General features: G+C 60.3%; 3 protein-coding genes across 3 annotated transcripts; all 3 read right to left on the bottom strand.

Annotated features, from left to right (window-relative positions):
* Positions 1 to 74: 74 nt before the first annotated feature.
* DOK3 (docking protein 3) lies at positions 75 to 3,077 on the bottom strand. The gene is made up of 5 exons (XM_062501872.1): positions 3,013 to 3,077; positions 1,359 to 1,652; positions 1,131 to 1,224; positions 873 to 1,045; positions 75 to 789 (listed from the first exon to the last, which is right to left on the bottom strand). The coding sequence occupies exons 1-5, from the start codon at positions 3,067 to 3,069 to the stop codon at positions 76 to 78; spliced, it is 1,332 nt and encodes a 443-aa protein (XP_062357856.1). The 5' UTR covers positions 3,070 to 3,077; the 3' UTR covers position 75.
* DDX41 (DEAD-box helicase 41) lies at positions 2,732 to 8,803 on the bottom strand. Its single transcript, XM_062501871.1, has 17 exons — positions 8,686 to 8,803; positions 8,502 to 8,600; positions 8,252 to 8,411; positions 8,097 to 8,171; positions 7,733 to 7,793; positions 6,897 to 7,033; positions 6,664 to 6,736; positions 6,336 to 6,489; positions 6,104 to 6,240; positions 5,766 to 5,928; positions 5,546 to 5,677; positions 5,296 to 5,367; positions 4,983 to 5,079; positions 4,508 to 4,657; positions 4,305 to 4,376; positions 4,086 to 4,196; positions 2,732 to 3,912 (listed from the first exon to the last, which is right to left on the bottom strand). Exons 1-17 carry the CDS (start codon positions 8,707 to 8,709, stop codon positions 3,776 to 3,778), a joined length of 1,854 nt encoding a protein of 617 aa, XP_062357855.1. The 5' UTR covers positions 8,710 to 8,803; the 3' UTR covers positions 2,732 to 3,775.
* Positions 8,804 to 8,973: 170 nt separating this feature from the next.
* FAM193B (family with sequence similarity 193 member B) lies at positions 8,974 to 16,538 on the bottom strand. The gene is made up of 9 exons (XM_062501870.1): positions 16,382 to 16,538; positions 14,876 to 15,115; positions 13,996 to 14,218; positions 12,918 to 13,332; positions 11,816 to 12,011; positions 11,185 to 11,421; positions 9,631 to 10,639; positions 9,447 to 9,522; positions 8,974 to 9,303 (listed from the first exon to the last, which is right to left on the bottom strand). The coding sequence occupies exons 1-9, from the start codon at positions 16,496 to 16,498 to the stop codon at positions 9,207 to 9,209; spliced, it is 2,610 nt and encodes an 869-aa protein (XP_062357854.1). The 5' UTR covers positions 16,499 to 16,538; the 3' UTR covers positions 8,974 to 9,206.
* Positions 16,539 to 18,842: the final 2,304 nt, after the last annotated feature.

Genomic DNA, 18,842 nt, shown 5'->3' with positions numbered 1-18,842 from the left:
CCCACAGCAGCGGCGGAGCCGAGTCTTTATTGACCTGATTGAAAGGCCTTTATTGACCGACTGGCACCGGCCACATCAAGCCCAGTCCCGCGCTCCGGGGCTCTCCCGGCTCAGCAGCCGCACCAGCTTGGCCCGAAGGCTGTGAGGTTTGTGCCCCGAGCGCCCTGACAGCGCCTCCTGCCCTCTGCGTCCCCAGCCTGTGGCCCGGGTGCTCTGGGCCATGGCGGCCCTGTTGTCATAGAGGGGCCCCCCCTCACTGCTGTGGCCCTCGGGGGCCTCTCGGCAGCCCAGCTCCCACTGCCCTTCCTCCTCCTCTTCTTGGGCCCCAGATGGATGTGGTTCTGCAGTGAAGATGTTCTCGTAGAGATGCTCAGGGAACAGCTTCCCCACAGCCCATGGCTCACCAGAGCCTGGCTGTCCTGGCACAAAGAGGGGCTGCTGGCCCCGGGCAATGGAGGCATAGACAATGGGGCACGAGCCTTCTGGCTCTGGTGGGTTGAAGCGGATGGGGTTGGCAGGGGGGTGAGAGGCAGGCTGTGTCCCCCCCAGGGCTAGACTGGGCTGGGGATCCTCATTCCCAGGCTCCCAGGGCTGGGGCTCAAGACCCTGTGCAAAGAGCTGGGGGTCTGAGACACAGAAGAGTCTGGGGTCCGGGGTGTCCTTGCCCTTCTGCTGGCAGGCAATGGCAGCAGCCACAGCCCGGCAGAGCTCAGGGGCCCGTGGGGTGCTGAAGGTGAAAGTGCCCTCGCCGGAATCACTGCGGCGGCCGGCCTCAAAGGAGAAGACAGCCTGCAGGGTCAGAGGGGAGGGTGAGGGGCTGCCGCCCACCCTGAGCAGGCAACAGCCCAAAAGGAAGGGAGCGGGGGACTCACCTGATCCTGGCCAAACTTGCGAAGGAAGGGGTAGGGCCAGGTGAGCAGGGGCTGATGGGACTGGGGGTCCTTCAGTGTCAGGCTCTGGGGAAGGGCCGAGAGCAGGTAGTGCCCGTGCAGCCCACAGCGGGTGGCTGCGTCTGTCTGGACCACCAGCACCAAGAATTCAGTCACTGCAGGAGCCAAACAAGCCAAGGGTCAGCACTGCAGCACTGAGCTGTAGCCCACCCCAGCCCTATTCACCACCCCTACACATACAGTCCTGCCAGGATGAGTAGAGGGAGTTCTCCTCCATGGGGACAACGGAGCCAGGCTGGGTCCTGGCACTACTTGGCACTGTCTCTTTTGCACCCTGAAACAAAGGGATATGAGTATGACCTGGGATTTTTTTGGTGGAGGGGGGTTGGGGGCACAAATCCCTTGCCTGCCCTGGAGCTTCCCAGCTCACCCAAGTAGGGCTCTAGGCTCTGCCAGACCCCTTGGTACCTGGAAGGCCAGCTGGCAGAGCTGGGTGATCCATTCATCACGCTGCTCGGCTGCCAGCACATAGCTTTTCTCTGTGGTGGTGAGGTAGAAGGCAGCGGTGGCTTTGGGACAGCTCTGTGTGCCTGCTGGGCCCACAGAGACACAGTCAGAGAGGCGAATCACCCGGCGGGCACACCGCTGCAAGGACATCTTCTCTGGGATCGTGCCATCATCCCGCACATCAAACTTCTCCATGCGGGCCACGCCAGATGGGCTGGCGGCGAACAGCTGGGCTCGCATCTTCCTCCAGGACCTCTAATGCATGGAAAGGGGAAAGGCAGGGGAAAAAAAAACGAGTCAGTGAAGAGCTGGCCGCTGCATCTGGCAGCACAGCCCTCCACACAGGGCCAGTAGTGCTGGTGGAGAGCCATACAGGGCATGAGGGGCATAGGGGAGTCCCAGCCTGAAACGGCCAAATGCTGTTGGAGGACACAAAGAACGGGCCAGCACAGCCCCCTGAACTGTAGGGCAGGGCAGGCCCAAAGCTGGGCTGAGGGGGGCCTTGCCCCGAGCCGGCTTGGCATGGCTCACTGAGTGAGTCACACTCACTCCCCACTCCCTGAGCACCAGGTCCTGCTCTTTGTTCCCTGCTGCAAGTGCTGGCTTGTCAACCTGCAACTGAGCTCTCAAGCTGTTCTCAGGACAGACCCTGATGCAAATTAAAGCCAATTTGAGCTGCTGAGGCTCCTGCTGGCAGCCCCACATCTGCTGAGCAGCCCGCTTCCTCCCAGGGGAGCCTCTGCAGCACCAGCACTTTCCCAGTCTGTCATGGGATAGCGGGGGCGTGTGCCATCGTGTACCTCAAAAGTGCAGCAGAGCCTCCACCCTGCAGGAACCAGATGCGGCCAAGCACCCAAAATACCCACCACCCCCAGCCCACCTGCCTCCTCCATGGCAGGGCACCAGCTCCTCACACACAGAGCTGCCTGCTGCACTTCCAGGGCTTTGTTCTTGTTCAGCAGGGAGGTCAGAGTGTGATTGAAGCCTCACACATCCACTGAGATCTCCACGGTGGACATGACCACCCTGCTATGGTGTAACTAGTGTGCCAGCAGGACCTACCTCACCAACACGTGACACCTCCCTGGAGCTGGCCCAACCTCGGGTACTCTCGCTATAACCCACACCCTGCCCTGAGGGCTGCGGCGCTCAGTGCCCCCTCCAAGCTCAGAGGAGCAGCCCAAGCCATGAGGGTGTTGGCAGATGGTGCTGGCCCCGAGGGCCAGGCAATGGAGGGCACGGGAACACATCCCACGTGCTGCCCCAGGGGCCTGCTCCCATACACACACACACACACACACACACACACACACACACACACGCTGGAGATGCACAACGTTAACGCAAGTTTATTTTTCCATTGCGACTCACATGGTGACCAAGCGAGGACCCAATACATGGGCAAGCCAGAGTGGGTGCCCACACAGATGAGTCCCCTCAGCCACAAGGGAAAGCCCCATTTATAGGGCTGTTGAGCCCAGGGCTCCCCCAAGGGCAGCTCCAATGGGTCTGGCTCCAGTTGCCCCTTTCCAGGCTGCTGAGGGCCCAGCCCCAGGCCCGGCATCATGACAAATCAGGGCAACAACCCTCTACCAACCCCAAATCCACCCTTTACCTTTCCAAATTTGGTGTGCTGCACATAGAGGATCCCATCCTTCACTGGTCTCTCCATGGGCCCAGTTCACCCTGGCAGCCAGCGCAAGGATCAGGGACTCGTGCTACCCGCAGCAGAGAAAATGTGACTGCTGCAGTTGAAGGAAAAGCATGGGGCAGACTTCCTTGTCAGAGACTTCCCCTTTTTGGGGTGTGGGGATGGGGGACAGAGGCTGGGCTATAGGAGGTGTCCATGCATCTGCCCTCCTCCTCACAGCAGGGCAGTGGGGCAGAACGCGGGGGCAGAGCACAGGAAGCACCTCGGGGAGCGCCTGACATGAGCATAGCACACTCCACCTCACCCTGGCTGCATCCTCCCAGCATGTGTGGGGAGATGGGAACAGACATCTGCTGAGAATGCACTAATCCAGGTGAGGGAGATGGACCCAGAGAATCTGGGTGGATTTATGAGGAGCAACAGAAGAACCTGACCTCACCACTGCAGGGGGTTGGCAGAGACAGCAGGCAGCTGGCCAGACCAGTCACCCCACCTGGGGCTTTCTCTTGCCCTGAGGCACTGCTACCTGCTTGCCCAACACACCGCTGATGTAATGAGCTGTTGCAGCACAGCTCCATACATTTCCTTCCGGGGCAGGAGCTTTGTCAGGCTGACCTGCCAATAGTCCCAGTGACCAAAATTCTGGAAAAGGGGCCACAGCAGTGCAAGACAGGTCCCTGGGCTGAAAGGGAACCCAGGCCCATCCAGGGGCAGCACACTCTCCAGGCTAGAAGTCCATAGAGCTGTGGGCCAGGTAGTCCTTGCGGCCAATGTTGCTGACTTGCTTGGTCTGCATCGCCTCCAGCTTGGGGCAGTCCGTGATGCGATGGCCCAGGCCGCCACAGAAGGCACAGCCCCGCTCACCTGCAACAGGAGGGATGGGGTCAAGGCCAGGACAGCAGAGTGCCATGCCAGAGCAAAGGGGCTACACCAGTGTCTCCCCAATGCTGTGGTGCTGGGAGCTGAAGGGTCCCGTCTGGAGCTCAGATTTTGCAGCAGCCCCGTGGGGGTCCCTGTGTCAACCTGGGTTCTCTCACCTCCGATGTCCAGCATGGTCTCATCCCCACAGTGCAGCACCTGGAGCACAGGAGGCACCTTCTGCTTTGCCTCCAGGAGCAGAGCCTTCAAGTCCATCAACACTGACTCGTCTGGGGACAGAGACACAGGTCAGGCAAAGCCATCCTGCTTGCTCAGAACACACCCCTTGCCACTGCCCAGCTGCCTCCTGCAGCCCCCAGCCCTGTGCTGTTCCTCACCACAGGCCTTGTTGATGAAGGTAGTGGCAATGCCGGTGTTGCCTGAACGGCCTGTACGCCCGATGCGGTGAACTGTGGAAACAGGGACAGGACGAGCCCCAGGTGAGCACAGTGTGACACACCATCCCTGCCCCAAGATACTGCAGAGGCAGGCACAAAGCCTTGCTGGCCTCCAGACCCCTCCCACAAGGCCCAGTGCCTACCATAGTTCTCAATCTCCTCTGGCATGTCATAGTTGATGACGTGCTGGATGGCTGGGAAGTCCAGGCCCTTGGAAGCAACGTCAGTGGCAACCAGGACATCCTTCTTCCCATCCCTGAAGGCCTCAATGGCTTTTGTCCGTTCTTCCTGATCTGCAAAGGCCCAGCAGAGAAGATCAGCGAGGACAGACCTCCCAACCCTACCTACTGCAACAAACACTATGGCATCAAAGCCAAGCATCACTTCCTCAGGTGGCCTTTCTCCTAATGAGGGTGCAGAGGGGCCTCTACATCCCACAGGGACCTGCACTGTGTTTATACTTGCTATATACAACGTGGAGCTCACTCCAGACACTGCCACAGCCCTTCCTCATACCATCAACAACTGCTCCAGGCTGGCACCTTCCATGGCTACACAGGTTCCTTGCAGGAGTGGGGTCATACCAGGAGCCCAGGCCTCTCGGGGACCCTCACTGACCTTTCCCTCCATGGATGGCCACAGCTTCCACACCCTTGAGCAGCAGGTACTCATGGATTGCATCAACATCTGCCTTCTTCTCTGCGAAGATCAACACCTGCCAGCAGCACAGGCATCATATCAGAGCCCTTTCTGCAGGCTGGCACCAGCATAGCACCCTAGGGAAGCCCATTCCCTCTTATTAAGCAGAGCACACAAAACTGCTGGTCCCAGGACCTGCTCATACGTAAGCATGGCCTACTCGGCATAGGGGGTCCCCCCTGCCAACTCCCCTCATGCCCCAGTGTGACCACATTGTCCCTAGCATACTCACAGGTGGAGGGGTCTTCTGCAGGCATTCCAACAGGTACACCATCTTGGCTTCCTCTTTCACATACTCTACTTCCTAGGAAAAAGCAGAGACATGGGTTAAGCAGCAGAGAAACTGCCACGGCTTGGTATCCCTTACCCAGCTGGGAAGGAGGGCCACAAACCCCAGCTCCCTGGCAGAGGAAGGAATTAAGTGCCCTCAAGAATGTTTTTGGCCTCCCACACAGGCACGAGGGAGCACCCAAATACCTCACCTGCACAACATCCAGGCTGGCAGCACCCGCTCGCCCAACATTAATGGTGATGGGCTTCACCAGGGCACTCTTGGCAAAGTTCTGAATCTTCTTGGGCATTGTGGCACTGAAGAGGAGGGTTTGCCGCTGTCCCTGCACAGGGAAGAAGCCTCTAGCACTCACCCAACCTGGCATATGCAGGACTGAGCTTCAGGGTGCTCCTGTCGTGGCAGTTCAGTACCTTGAAGTAGGAGAAGATGGTACGGATGTCCCCCTCAAAGCCCATATCAATCATTCTGTCAGCCTCATCCAAGGCCAGGTACCGGCAGATGTCCAGGCTCACCATCTTCTTCTGCAGCAGGTCCATCAGGCGCCCAGGGGTTGCCACCATCATGTGCACCCCACTGTGGGGTTAGAGGATGCCACAGTCAGGCCCTCAGCATTCCTGCCCCATGCAGGACACCTCCCTGGCACACCACTTTCACCCCTATGCTGTCCTGAAGCCAGGGTGCCATTCCTTAGCCCCCTGCCAGAAAGCAGAGCATCTCCAGCTCCATGGACTCCCCCAGAAGCTCTTACTGTTTGATGGTCTCCATCTGTTCCTTGACAGACATGCCCCCGATGCAGAGGGCGCAGCGCAGCGGAGGCAGCCCATCCTCCTGCAGCAGACGACAGTAGTACTCCAGGATGCCATGGGTCTGCCGGGCCAGCTCCCGCTACAGAGACAAAACCAGCTCATTCCTACACCTATGTGCAGGCAGAATTTAGGATTGCCACTGCAAGTCAATCACAGCCTCCTCCCAGCACTCACCGAGGGACAGATGATGAGTCCATAGGGTCCCTCTCGCTTAGAGAATGGCAGTCTCTTCTCCTGCTCCAGGCAGAACATGATCACTGGGAGGGTGAACACTAAAGTCTTCCCAGAGCCAGTGAATGCAATGCCAATCATATCCCTTCCTGAGAGGCTGCCAGAGAAATGGGGCAGGAGGAGAGGAGGAACATCATGGAACAGCTCAAACCTCCAGGGCTAAGCAAGGTGACAGGGTGCATCTGTCACCAGGGAAGAGCACCCAGTCCGCACCCCTGAGTGAGCTGTGGGAGCAACCATTCTGTACTCTGGAATGGGATAGAGCACTCACATTGTGGGGATGCCTTGGATCTGTATGGGTGTTGGTTGCTGAATTCCTTTTTTCTTCAGGCCTCTCAGAATAGCTGTCAGAAAACAAGGGACAAAGCATATTCATGACCTGAACTGTTTCCCCTGTTTTCCCACCCAGGACCCAGCAGCAGCTCTTCCACGAGTGACAAACACCCCTCAGGTCAACAGCCAGAAAAAAGGTGGGATCCCTTCCAGGCTCCTCTCCTAGACTACCTGCTGGGAACTTCATCTCCTTGAAGCTCTTGATGGGGGGTGGTATGCCCTCCCCCTCCACCAGGATGTGGTACTTCTTGCGTACACGGTCGTGCCGTGCCTCCGACATGCCTAGGATGTAGCGAGGGGCTCTCCAGCTGTGAAAGCAACAAAACAGGTCATGGTGCAGAATGAGGCCAAGGCTCCAGAACCATCAGCTCCCATGGAGGAATTCAGGGGAGTTCTCTGTTAGGCTCCAATATCCACCCCAGATAAAACAGGTAACCCCAAGGGGCTCCATAGAGTGAGCGCAGGAGCAGATCTGAGCCAGTTTCATGCATTAAACCCTTCCCCAAATCTCAGTGAAAAGTGCTAAGCTAACAGCTGAGAACAGCCTATGGATGGTGGATGGAGCATGCCAAAAATGTCTGGACACACCTCAATCCTCTCCCTGACACTGCCTCAGAATCACTGAAGATGGAAAAGACCTCTGAGAACATTGAGTCCAATCTTTGATCAACCACCACCTTGACAATGCTGCCTCAAGCATCACTGACTCCAAAGGCTCCTCTAGACTCCTTCTCCAGCTCCTCTAGTGACATCCCAGACCTGAAGACCAACCCTCAGGCCTTCCAGTTTAACATAAATGTCCTTTATCAAGCTTTACTGTATATAAAACAACATCCAATGTGACTCAACAGCATTTGATTTTACAGATAATGACAAAGTCAATCATTCAAGCAAGAGGCTGCAGAGCCACACTGCTCCTTCAAGACTCTGTGGCTTTTAGTTCTCTTCAGCCATGATAAAGTGATGTTTTCAGAAGGACAGCTTCTGAGTTGTGCTGTGAAACTTACCTGGTTTTGATTGGGTCATCGTAGGTGATGCCCTTGGCCATCTCCTTCACCGACATCAGAGCTGCAGGAACAAATATCATCAGTTAGAGCAAACTCTCCACATCCACATCAACCTCACTGAGAGCTACTTGGACAAACAGTTTGGGAGATTATGTCTGCAGACAGAAGAGGAGAAGCAGCACAGGAACAACAAGTGCTGCTGTGCCCAAAGTCCTGTTACAGCCATGTCTCAGCTAAGCCAGGCAACTGAAGGGACCCACTGTCACCTCCAGTCCCACCCCTGAGGATTCCCACGGCAGGGAACAGCTCTCCTGCTGCCCTGGGAGCTCTGGAGACAGATCTGAGACACAGAGCTCCCACTCACCTCGGCCCTCTGCCACGCTCTCAAGGATTTTCTCTTCCTCCTTCAGCTGCTTCTCCTTGGCTGACTCCTTTCGAGCTGGGGGAGAGCCAAGAAATAATGAGGGTGTTTGCTGTCCCCCGAAAGCCACCCAGTCCCGCCACCAGCTCCTCCCTTACCTTCTGCCTTCTCTTTGAGGTGCTGGTGCTGGTCCAGTAGACTGATGTTGGACTGGGGCCCCAGCGGGATATCATCCTCGTCCCCGCGCTGCTCGCTACCGCTGTCCCGCTGCTCCTCCTCCGATACCACCTTCCGCCGCATCTGCAGCAGCTTCTGCAGCTGGAAGGACACAGATTCAGATGGAGTGAGCGGCCTCGCGGCGGGAGGGCCGCTCGGAGCCCTCCCCGGCCAGCCCCGTTACCCCATTACCATCTGCTGCTTGCGCTGCTTGACGGGCACGTACGGCACGTAGTCATCATCATCCTCTCCGGACAGGTCGGACGTGTCCGCCGGATCCTCGCGCTGCCTCTGTGGGAAGACACGCGGTGAGGGGAGCCCGGGGCGGCACCGGGAGCGCAGAGCGGGTGGTACCGGGGACCGGGCCCGCTCCCACCTTCCGCTCCGCCACGGCCTCCATGGCTCCTTCCCGGAAGAGATTCAGGAAGTTGCGTCATCTCCGCAAAGCGCCATCGCCTAGCAACGCGCAGAGCGCGCCTCTGGGCGGGAGCTGCGACTCGGCACGACGGGTCCCCGCGGCGGCCAAACCTGCGCAGATTATGTTGTACAGTCCCATCCCCCCGCTCCCCCATCCTCCCGTCCCCCAGTTTCGCCGGCGCGGCAGAAAGCAGCAGACACCGGGGTTTAAATAAAATAAAAAATTAAAAAGTTCTTTATTGGGTCCAGCACGGTCCTTCCCCGCGGCACGAGGAGCCGCGTGCCCGCGGAGAGGGGGACGGGACGGCCGGGATCACCCCGCGGGGAGGGGCAGGAGGATGGAGGGAGCCCCGGGGGTCCCCGCGGGGCAGGAGAGCACCGGGGCCCCCCGTGAAGGAGGGGACCCCACCAAGGTGAGGCGGGGGGCACAGTGAGGAGAAGTGAGCGGCCGTGGGTGGGTGGGGGTGGCCCCTCCACACCTCACTGGGCTGCGCTGGAAGTGGTTTTCTTCAGGGTGAAGTTGGTCCAGTTCACGGCCACCTTCTGCCGCGTCTGCTTGGCCGAGTCCAGGCAGAACCTGACAGGGAGAGGACAGCCCCGGTCAGCCCCAGCCCATCGGGACCTCCTGCCCTTCTGTGACCCCCACCCCAGTCAGCTCCCAGCCCCTTCATGCCTCCAGCCCTGCTGGCAGAGATCAACCCAGCAGGGCTCCCCCCTCACCTTTTGAAATACTCCACTTCTCTGTCAGTCTCGTCCATCTCTGCCCCATCCAGGTCCTTGGGCAGGAACACATCATCTGGGAAAGCAGAGGAGAGGGTCAGCGCTGCAGGGCAGGGAAGGGCTGTCAGCAGGGCAAGGGGCCACCAAGAGGATGGTGGCACAGAGCGGTGCTCCCAGCACTCACCAATCGAGGTATTGGATTTCTCCACCTTGTTTCGGCTCTTCCTGCTCTTACCCTTGGGCTGGGGAGAGCCCCCAAGGGCAAGGTGGGTGGCCAGGGCAGGTGGCTGCTGTGGCGCCAGCTCTGGCAGCTCCACTTTTCCCTCTCCCCTCCGGCCTTTCCACTCACTGGTTCTCTCCTTCTCCACCCTGGCAGCACCGCTGCAGCCCCAAGGCTGCCCCTTTCCGCTCTCCCCAGGCTCGGCACAGCCGCTCGCCCGCTGTGGCTCCAGGGCACTGGCTTTGGAAGGGTGCTTGGTTCCCAGCACCTGCCCCTTCACACCAGGGCTCTCCAGCCGGGCCTGGCTGCTGGACACAGGCGTGCTGCCCTCTCCTTTCTTTGCCTGCCCGTTCTGCCGCTTGTTCTTCCGCTGCCGGCTCCCCGTGGGCAGGGACTCTGGTGGCTCCAGCCCCTTGGGCTGTGGTCCCTCCTTGGGCTCCGGGCACAGCCCATTGCCATCTGCAGCAGAGTCCGCAGCCTTGGACTGCACCCAGATCATGCGGGACAGGCTGGGCACGGCGCTGAGGCGTTTCACCACACCGTTCTCGGCCGGTGGGGCTGGCGGGGGCTCCCCCGGCCCCTCGCCCCATCGGGGGCCCAGTTCACCTCGCAGCAGTGTGTGGCTCTTGGCAGGGCCCAAGCTGAGTGGGGCCAGCGCCAGGTCTATGTCCTGAAGGTCAGAAGACCCGTTGAGGTTGGAGAGCAGGTTCTTCTGCTCCAGGACAGCTGCCTTTTTGGGGAAGTCATTGACATCCAGGTTGAGGTCATAGACACTGAAACTGGCCCGGATGGAGTCCTTGATGGTGTTCTTGATCTCCTGCAGCCGGCTGCTGAGGAAGCTGTTCACCCGCTCCAGCTCCAGCTCTGGCCACTCCAGCAGCTTCTCCTCAGCTGGCTCCCTGGCCTGGCTGGCTGCAGGGGCACGCTCTGCCCGCTTCTGGGCTTCCGCCTCCAGCTGGGCTTTCTCCTTTTCCTGCAACACAGGTGCAATGAGGATCATTTAGGCTGGGCCACAGAACCACGGGTGCAGGACACAGAGCTTTGCTCCAGCTTTGCCTGACAGCAAACCCAAGGGCAGCTGCTCAGCACAGCCACGCCACATGTCTCACAGCTCCTAAACTGTCACATGTCCCTCATGAACAGTGCAACAGCTGGACACAGCACACGTGATGCTGCTCTGGGCAACAGGCACCAGAAAGAGCCATCATGGCACTGCCTTTCTCTACCAGAGATGCACGGTGTCAGAATGTGGCATGGAGCGGACTGGACAGTGCAGCCCAAAGCACCCAGGAAGGCTGGGCCACCCTCTGCACGAACAGAGGCAGGGGGAGTCCTACATGGGGCCAAGCACTGCTGCCACCTTGGGCAAAGAGTGACACAGAATTCAAGAACCCAAATGGATGCAAGGGAGAGAAGGAAAAGCCCTGCCAGCAAGGGAGAGAAGGAAAAGCCCTGCCAGCCAACAGCACAGCCCCGCCAGGCCCTCCTCCTGCAGCCCCAGCCTCTGCCCACCCTCACCTTCTTCTTCTGCTTGTGCCGTGCCCGCTTGGCCGCCTTGGCACTGTTCAAGGGCTTGGGCTCTGTGCTGTTGATGTAGTCCAGCAGCTCGTCCACATTGCGGTGGTCCACAGCAGGCTCCCCTGAGCTGCTATTGTGCCCTAGTTTCTGTGGCAGCTCCTCTTTTCTCTTGGTGAGGCGAGAACGCAACTTCTCTCGGATCTCAGCGTAGTTGCGGCTCGTGGGAGCGGCCGGGGGCTGTGGAAGGCGAGTGCTGTCAGCCAGGCAACAGCCAGCATGAGGGGCAGGCAGCCCAGTCTCCCCCAACAGCCCCTCATGACCTTCCAGCCACTCCCTTCCCTGCAGTCTCAGCAAGACAAGTCAGCACAGCCCTACTGAGCTCTTCCACCATGAAGCCACAGGGCTTGGCCGGCTGCTCCGAGCCCTGGGGCTGGGCAGGTGGCTGCGAGTCAGGAGCAAGGGACCAGCAGGCTGATGAAGCAGGGTAGAAAGGAAGTGGGGGATGTACGTGCCTGCAGAAAACAGCCATGGCCAGACCTGCCCACCTCCACACTCTGGGCAAAGGGACCGACTGATGTCTCCCCACATAGAGCAAGGACCAGGGGTGGCTGCAGACCAGCCCCTCACTCACCGCGTTGTGGCCGAAGAACTCACAGTAGCAGCAGTCGCAGAACTTCCCATCTTTCTGGTTGGTGGAGGAGGAGGTGCAGGAACTGCGCTCTGAGCTGCTGTCCTCATCCTCCCCGAGTCCTTCGTCTGCCTCACAGGGCTGTGGCGGGTGGCAGCTGGTACCATTTGAGAATTTGTGCCCTTTGCAAGAGGGATCTCTGAGGAGAAGGGGAGAAGGGCGAGAGGTGAGCAGGCACTAAGGGATCTCAAAAAGTGCCCCATACTATGCATGTAGTAACAACCCTGCTGGAGAAGCTTGTGCCCAAGCAGGAGGATTTTCAGGACAAACCCCCTCTGCTGCACTCTCCTCTTCTGGGGAAGATGCCTGAGGAGCCCACAGCAGCAGCAATCTCAGGGCCTCTGGCCAGTAGGAGGCTGCTGCAGAAGAGCCCCAGCGATCCAGGCCCTGGGCTGAGAGCTCGGCAGGGTGTGGTACCCACTGGGGGTGGCAGGTAGCACACGTGAGGAACAGTGGGACCATGCAGCTGCCAGACATCCCCACGTGAGGTAGGTCCAGCTCACAAGGGCACAGGCTCAGAGACAGGGAGGCCAGGGCACAGCCCACAGCATCATTCCTCAAGATACAGCTCAGGACCTGACTGGCCCTCCACAGAGAGAGCTAATTAGCAGAGAGGAACCAATATGCTCTCTTCCAGGGCACAGGCAGCCCAGAGAGGACCAGAACAGGTGAGCAGAACAAGTCCACAGGCTTCACCTTCTCGAGGACCTTTGCTCAGCTGCCTGACAGGTCTCACTGACACAGGTCCTGTTGGCTAACAGCTGGCTGACCAGGATGATCCTTTGGGTATTTTAGCTGGAGAGGAAGCACAGCCTCTTCTGCACCACAGAACCAAAGGACAAGCGCAGGAGGAACACACGTTGGGAGAGAAAGACCTTCAGTCTGCATCAGTGGAACTGGCCCACAAAGAGAGAAGCTTCCTGCATCACCATGTCAGGGCAGTCAGCCCTTCCACAGGGAAAAGTACATCCACGGGCAGGGACGGGAGAAAAGGCACGTGGCTCCACAAGGAGAGGCTGGAAGCAGGCAGGGCTTCTCTACTCACCTGTTTATGCTGGGCAGCTGGTGGGAGGCAGGAGGAGGAATGAGTGAAGTGCTGCAGTGCCCGTTGCAGGGATGAGCACAGCCTGACAGCGGTGGCGGCATCTTCAGCAGCGGCACGTTGGCAGGGGGCAAGTGAGGACTCTTGCACGGCCCTGGGCTGTGTGAGGCCGTGCTGGCCGGAGGGGACTCGGACACTGGCTTGGGGGCTGCTGCCTGCGCGCTGGGAGCAGGGAAGAGCACGGCCTGCGAGGAGGTGCCCAGCGGGATGTGCGGTGGGGAGCTGAAGGGCCCTGGATGGGGAGGTGTCTGCTTGGAGGGGATCAGCGCCGGTGGCTGGGAGGGGAGGCCGGTGGGACTGTTGGGAGGAGCGGTGAGGTCGGAGTGCTGATGATGCTCTGAGGAGTGGAAGGCCTCACCTGCAGAGAGGCAGGAGTAGAGGCAGTCAGACAGTGGCTGTGCTGCATGGACCAAGGCCACGGTCAGAGCCACCCACCACCTTTTGAACAAGCTGTTTCTCCTCCCAGACATCAGAGTGCTTGGGATAGAAGCCATCCCTGCTCATACAGGGCCTTGGGGTTAGTGTGCCTCCCCTACAGGATCCAGCCCTACCCCATGGAGAATGGGGCAAGGGGAAAGGCTCTGGAGCAGCAGGCTGGGAGGGCGTGGCTGATGCTGTCCCTGGGCAAGTACCTGGTGGGGTGGCCCTCCGGCACAAGCTTTTGAACTGCTTCGGCAGCGTCTTGCAGAAGTCAAGTGAGGTAGGCAGAGGCGAGCCTGGGGTGGCGTTGCTGGAGGTGGCAGAGGCCGTGTGGCTGTAGGGACATGCCTTCAGCCCCGGTGCCATGGCCGATGCCTGGCTGGTGCACTCCGGAGACAGAGCAAGGCTGGGGTGCTTCTCGCCTGGAAGGAAAAGTGGAGCTGGGGCTGAATCCCAGCACCACCTGCCTTTTTCAAAGGAGCCTAATTATGCTGCTGGTACTGAGATTCAGAGGCCCAGCCTGCTCACCCTTACCCACAAGGGAACCACCTAAGAACTGGGCAGAAAGCTGTGCTCAACCCCACAGCCAGCTTCAACTCACCTAGTGCAGCTGGAGGGGTCCCAAGGGGGCTGCCCTGCACGGTCCCATTGGTGTGCTGCGAGTTCCAGAGGCCCGAGAGCTTGTGAGCAGACAAAAATGAGCTGGGGTCCCAGTCCCCTGAGTTCCCGTGGCACGAGGAGGAAGAAGACGAAGAGGAGGAGGAAGAGGAGTGTGAGCCACCCCCACAAGACTGTGACTTGCAGGATGTGTGGGATAACGAGACCTATCAAAGGAAACACAGAATGAAGTGGCTGAGGGGACACCCTTGGCCCCAGGGTGTCAGCACCAACACTCTCTCCACTGTTGCAGGGCTTCAAGTCGTGTGAACCACTTCTGTCACTGCCTTGGGAGTGAGAAACACCCCCTCCATCCAACACCAACATAGCCTGGCTCACAGAGGCTGGGCCATGCCAAGGGCCACATGCCTGTGCTGGTCCCACTCACACCAGGACAGGGTTAAATAAAGCCAGACGGGAGGCAGTCCTCTACCTGAGCCCCATGCACAGGCAGGCACTTGCCCTGGCAGCCACTGCCTCTCTCTACGTCATGAAGGGAACAGCCCTGGGGCTGGGGGACGTGGCACAACACACAGCAAAGCAGGGCTGGCAGGAAAGCAGTGGCACTGTCAGCCTAGCCAACCCAGCAGCTCCAAGCCATGGCAGGCTGCTGGATGAGCCTCCACAGCACCACACACTCCCACAACAGGGCCTGTCCCAGCTGAGCTAAAGGCAGCCTTGGGCAGGGAAGTGAATGCCGGGATGTCTGGGACACTCAGAGTGAGGATGGGACCCACACACCCAGTCAGTGCCACAGGGTGGTCAGTGCCACATTCCCACAGCTACATCCCTGGCTTTCAAACCCCAGCTCCACAACCGCGTACCGCCAGGGCCTGCTCCTGCACCGCCCGTCGCTCTTCCTCCTCCACGCTCTTCCGGCAGCTCTGGCAGATCCACAGTGGCATTTCCCCCAGGAGGTTCTGCACGAGCGTTGGCACAAAGTCTGGTGGCAGCCTCTCGCCCGGGGAAACCAGCCCATTGTGGGACGGCCCTCCCCAGTCCTTGCGCTCCCGGTGACAGAGCAGGCAGCATGTCTGCACAGACTGGTTGGTGGTGGGCAGCACCTGAGGAAGGACACACAGACTGTGAATCACCCAGGTGTGATCCGGCACAGATGTGGGGCAGATGAGGCAGTGAAGGAGGCCTCAGGATGCTGACACCAAACCAAGGAAATTCTTGTAGGCTACATGTGGGATTGCACCTTCTCCCTCTGGAGCAGAGCAGCCTCAGACTGACCAGCTGCTGCCAACCTGCCATGTGCCAGCTTGGGAGTGTTTGGACTTCTGGGAAGATCACAGCATGCCAAAGAGCCAGCCTTGCCACCAAGAAAGGCTGGGAAGCCATCAGCAACTCCCATCATCACCTCTGGTACAGTGAGACTTAGAGGACTTGCATGGCAAAGCAAGACCAACAGAAATCCCACAGAGGGATGGGAAGGTTGGGTCTGGCAGCCTCAGCTCTCCCTCCTTGTCCATCAAAGATGCCCCCACTGTGTCACCCAAGAGCCCCAAGCCCTCTCCCCCGCCCCTTTGTTCTGCACAGCCAGCGGTGCCGATGCGCTAGGGTGAAGTGCAGCCCCCCGTGCTGCTTCATGCTCTCCCCGCACAGGCACAGCCAGGTTGGGGCTTCCCTGCAGGAGCTGGGTTGCAGCCCTTGGGCTCGTTGGAGCCCTGACAGCCATGACGAGCCCGGCGTGGCGCGGGTGAGGGGGCCCCCATTGTCTGCCGGCGCAGCAGGGTCCTGCCACAATGAGCCGTGCATTGAACTGCTGCTACCAAACAGATGGCGTCTGCAGGCTCAAGGTGAAGCAAAGGTCAGAGGCCAAGGAGATCAGAGTGGGGGCACAGCCCCTCTGCCCACCCACGGCAAGGGGGGAGCAACCAGGCAACCCCGTGTCCCAGCTGACACAGCCACCACGGCGGGTGACACCACGGCGGGTGACACCACGACTATCCCCAATCCACCCAGCACATCCACACCCGGCGCCCAACCCCTTCTCCCTGCCCGCAGCCCGGAGCAGGTGGCGGCAGCCAGGTGTGTCCAGCAGGGAGAAGCGCGCTGGATGAGGATGCTGGAGCCACCTGCCATCGCCCAGTGGCAGGGCTGTGGCAGGGCTGTGGCAGGGCTGTGGCAGGGCTCGGCCCTCCCGCGGGGCGCTGTGGGAACGCTCCGAGCCCCATCCGCAGGGATGCTCCGAGTCGGGGGTCGGGGCGGGGATGAGACAGGGCCCGGGGGGGGGGATGGGGTGGAAGGGGCAGGGCCCCATTCACGCTCAGGCAGAACCCCCCCGCGGAGCCAGCCCCGTACCCGCCGCAGCGCTACCCCGGTACCTGTGCGCTGCCTCTGCCCGACTCCCCGCCGCTGCCCGCCGCCGCCGCCACCTCAGGCGGGGCGGGCGGTTCCGGTGGTGGTGGCGGCGGGGGAGGCCCGACGTCGGGACCAGCCATCCTGTCACGGCGAGGCCCGGAGCCACCTGGCGCCGCTGCCGCCGCCGTTGCCGCCTTGTTCCGCCGGCGAGTCATGGCGAGCCCGCCGCAGCCAGGACAACAGCCAATATGGCGGCGCGGCCCGTCCGGCCCCTGCCCGCGGGAAGGAGGGAGGGAGGGAGGGGAGTAACGCTCGGGGAGGTGAAGCCGCCGCCGCCATCTTGCGAGAGGGCAGCGCTGCGCCCCCTGGCGGACAGGAGGAGTGGCGTCAGCGCCGCGAGTTCGAATCCCGCCCCTGCTCCCCGGGGCTCCCCCGGGTCCTAAAGCCGCCGTCGTGATCGGGGGGATGCATCGCGATCGTATCCCCAGCCGGATCATGGGAGTACAGCTCCTTGGGCTCAAACTGAAGGAGAGCAGGATTAGATTAGATTAGATTAGATTAGATTAGATTAGATTAGATTAGATTAGATTAGATTAGATTAGATTAGATTAGATATGATATTAGGGAAAAAGTCTTTCCTGTGAGGGTGGTGGGTCCCTGGCACAGGGTTCCCAGAGAAGCTGCGTCTGCCCCATTCCTGGAGGTGTCCAAGGCCAGGTTGGGTTGGACGGGGTTTGGAGCGACCTGGTCTAGTGGAAGGTGTCCCTGTGCATGGCAGAGGGGTGGAACGAGGTGATCTTTTAGGTTACTTCCAAACTATTCTATGATTCTGCGATTCCTGGCATTGCACAGGACAACCCCAAAAATCTCACCCTGTGCGTAAGAGCTCCTGGAGCTCTGGCAGGCTTGGGGCCATGACCACTTCCCTAGGGAGCTTGTTCGTGCCCGACCACCCTCTGGGCAAAGAACCTTTTCCTAATATCCTACCTAAACTTCCCCTGATACAGCTCCAGCCATTCCCTCGGGTCCTGTTACTACCAGAGAGAGCAGAGCTTGGAGCTGCCCTCAGCTGCTCCTCCTGAGGAAGCTGCAGCCCATACTGAAGTCTCTCCTCAGTCTCCTCTTCTCCAGACTGAACAGACCAAGGGACTCGAGCAGCTTTTCATATGACTTCCCCGCTAGATTCTTTGTAGCCTCCCTTGGACACTCTCTAATAGCTTTATGTCCTTCTTTTATTGTGGTGCCCTGATCTGCAGGGACCTGTGGGACAAGCAGGGCTCCAGTCTCACTGTGTGCACAGGGATCCTCATCCATTGGAACCAGGACATAGCTGAAAACAGAGCTGGAGTCTGCGGGGTACACAGGGAGCTCCAACACCGGGGCTAGTCCCACACCTGCACCCATCCCACGTAGCCTGGGCACTGCTGTGACTCAGGGACTTTCTGAAGCCAGGGACGTGCAGCTGCCGTGTTTGTTCACCCATCCTCCACGGATTTTTTACCCATGAATCCACCCCATTAGGCTTTCAGCCACCTGAATTATCGGCACCCACATCCTGTGGCCAGCAGTGCCAGGTCGGGAGCAAACACGTCCTTTGGCACAGCCGGGGCAGTTTGCTGTACCCAACACCCCGACTACTCCCGGGGAGCTCTTCTTGGCCACTTGGTTCCTCTTTGTCCCACCGAGGGGCCACTTTACCCCCTTCCCATTGCATTACCCCGCTCTGAACCCCATGTCCTTCACAGTAAAGATGCCTGCGGGTGATTCTGTGGGTGTTCCACATCACTTCGGGAATGCTCGGGGGGCTTTGGGAAGAGCTGGCGTGTCCCTGTCCCCGGAAGGTTGGGCTGCAGGGAGAGAGGAACCGGGGGAGGATAGCTGGGGATTTAGTCCGGAATTTGAGGCAGGAACCGAGACCGGGAAGGAAAGCCGGCAGTGAAACCCATCCCGCCCCACAGCAGACGCACCCTCACCCTTCCCATCACAGAGAACCGGTCCGTCGAGGAGCGGACGGGCCGTCCCGGTGCCGGGACTGGGCGGACACCGCTCCGATCCGCCCCCCGGGCGGTGCCCGGTGCCGACCCGCCCCGTCGGCGAGCGGCGGGCGCGGGGAGCCGGGCGGCGGCAAAGCTGCGGGACGCGCCATGCTGCCCGCTGCCCTCCGCCGATGGCTCCGCCGACCCAAGGTGAGACTGCGGGGTGGTCGCACCTGGGCCGCCCTCCCTCCGCCCGGGACTGGCGGAGCCCCCCGGACGACCCCCGTCGGGGCGATCCAAAGGCTCCGGCGATCCCTGGCGGAGGGGGGTGCGGCAGGGGTCCCTCGTGGTGGAGCGGGAGGAAGAAGCGGGGGGGACTCCGGAGGACCTTTCCCGGTGTTTACAGCCAGGCACGGATCGGTGCCAAAGCTGCCGGGATGCGGCTGAGCTTGTTCATCCTGCTCTGCCCCCGGGGAAACTGAGGCACGGGTGGGTGGGGAGGGCGGCG

The sequence above is a fragment of the Cinclus cinclus genome, chromosome 14 (assembly GCF_963662255.1).
Source record: "Cinclus cinclus chromosome 14, bCinCin1.1, whole genome shotgun sequence".
NCBI classification, from domain to species: domain Eukaryota; kingdom Metazoa; phylum Chordata; class Aves; order Passeriformes; family Cinclidae; genus Cinclus; species Cinclus cinclus.
This window is presented reverse-complemented; position numbering and strand designations above follow the sequence as displayed.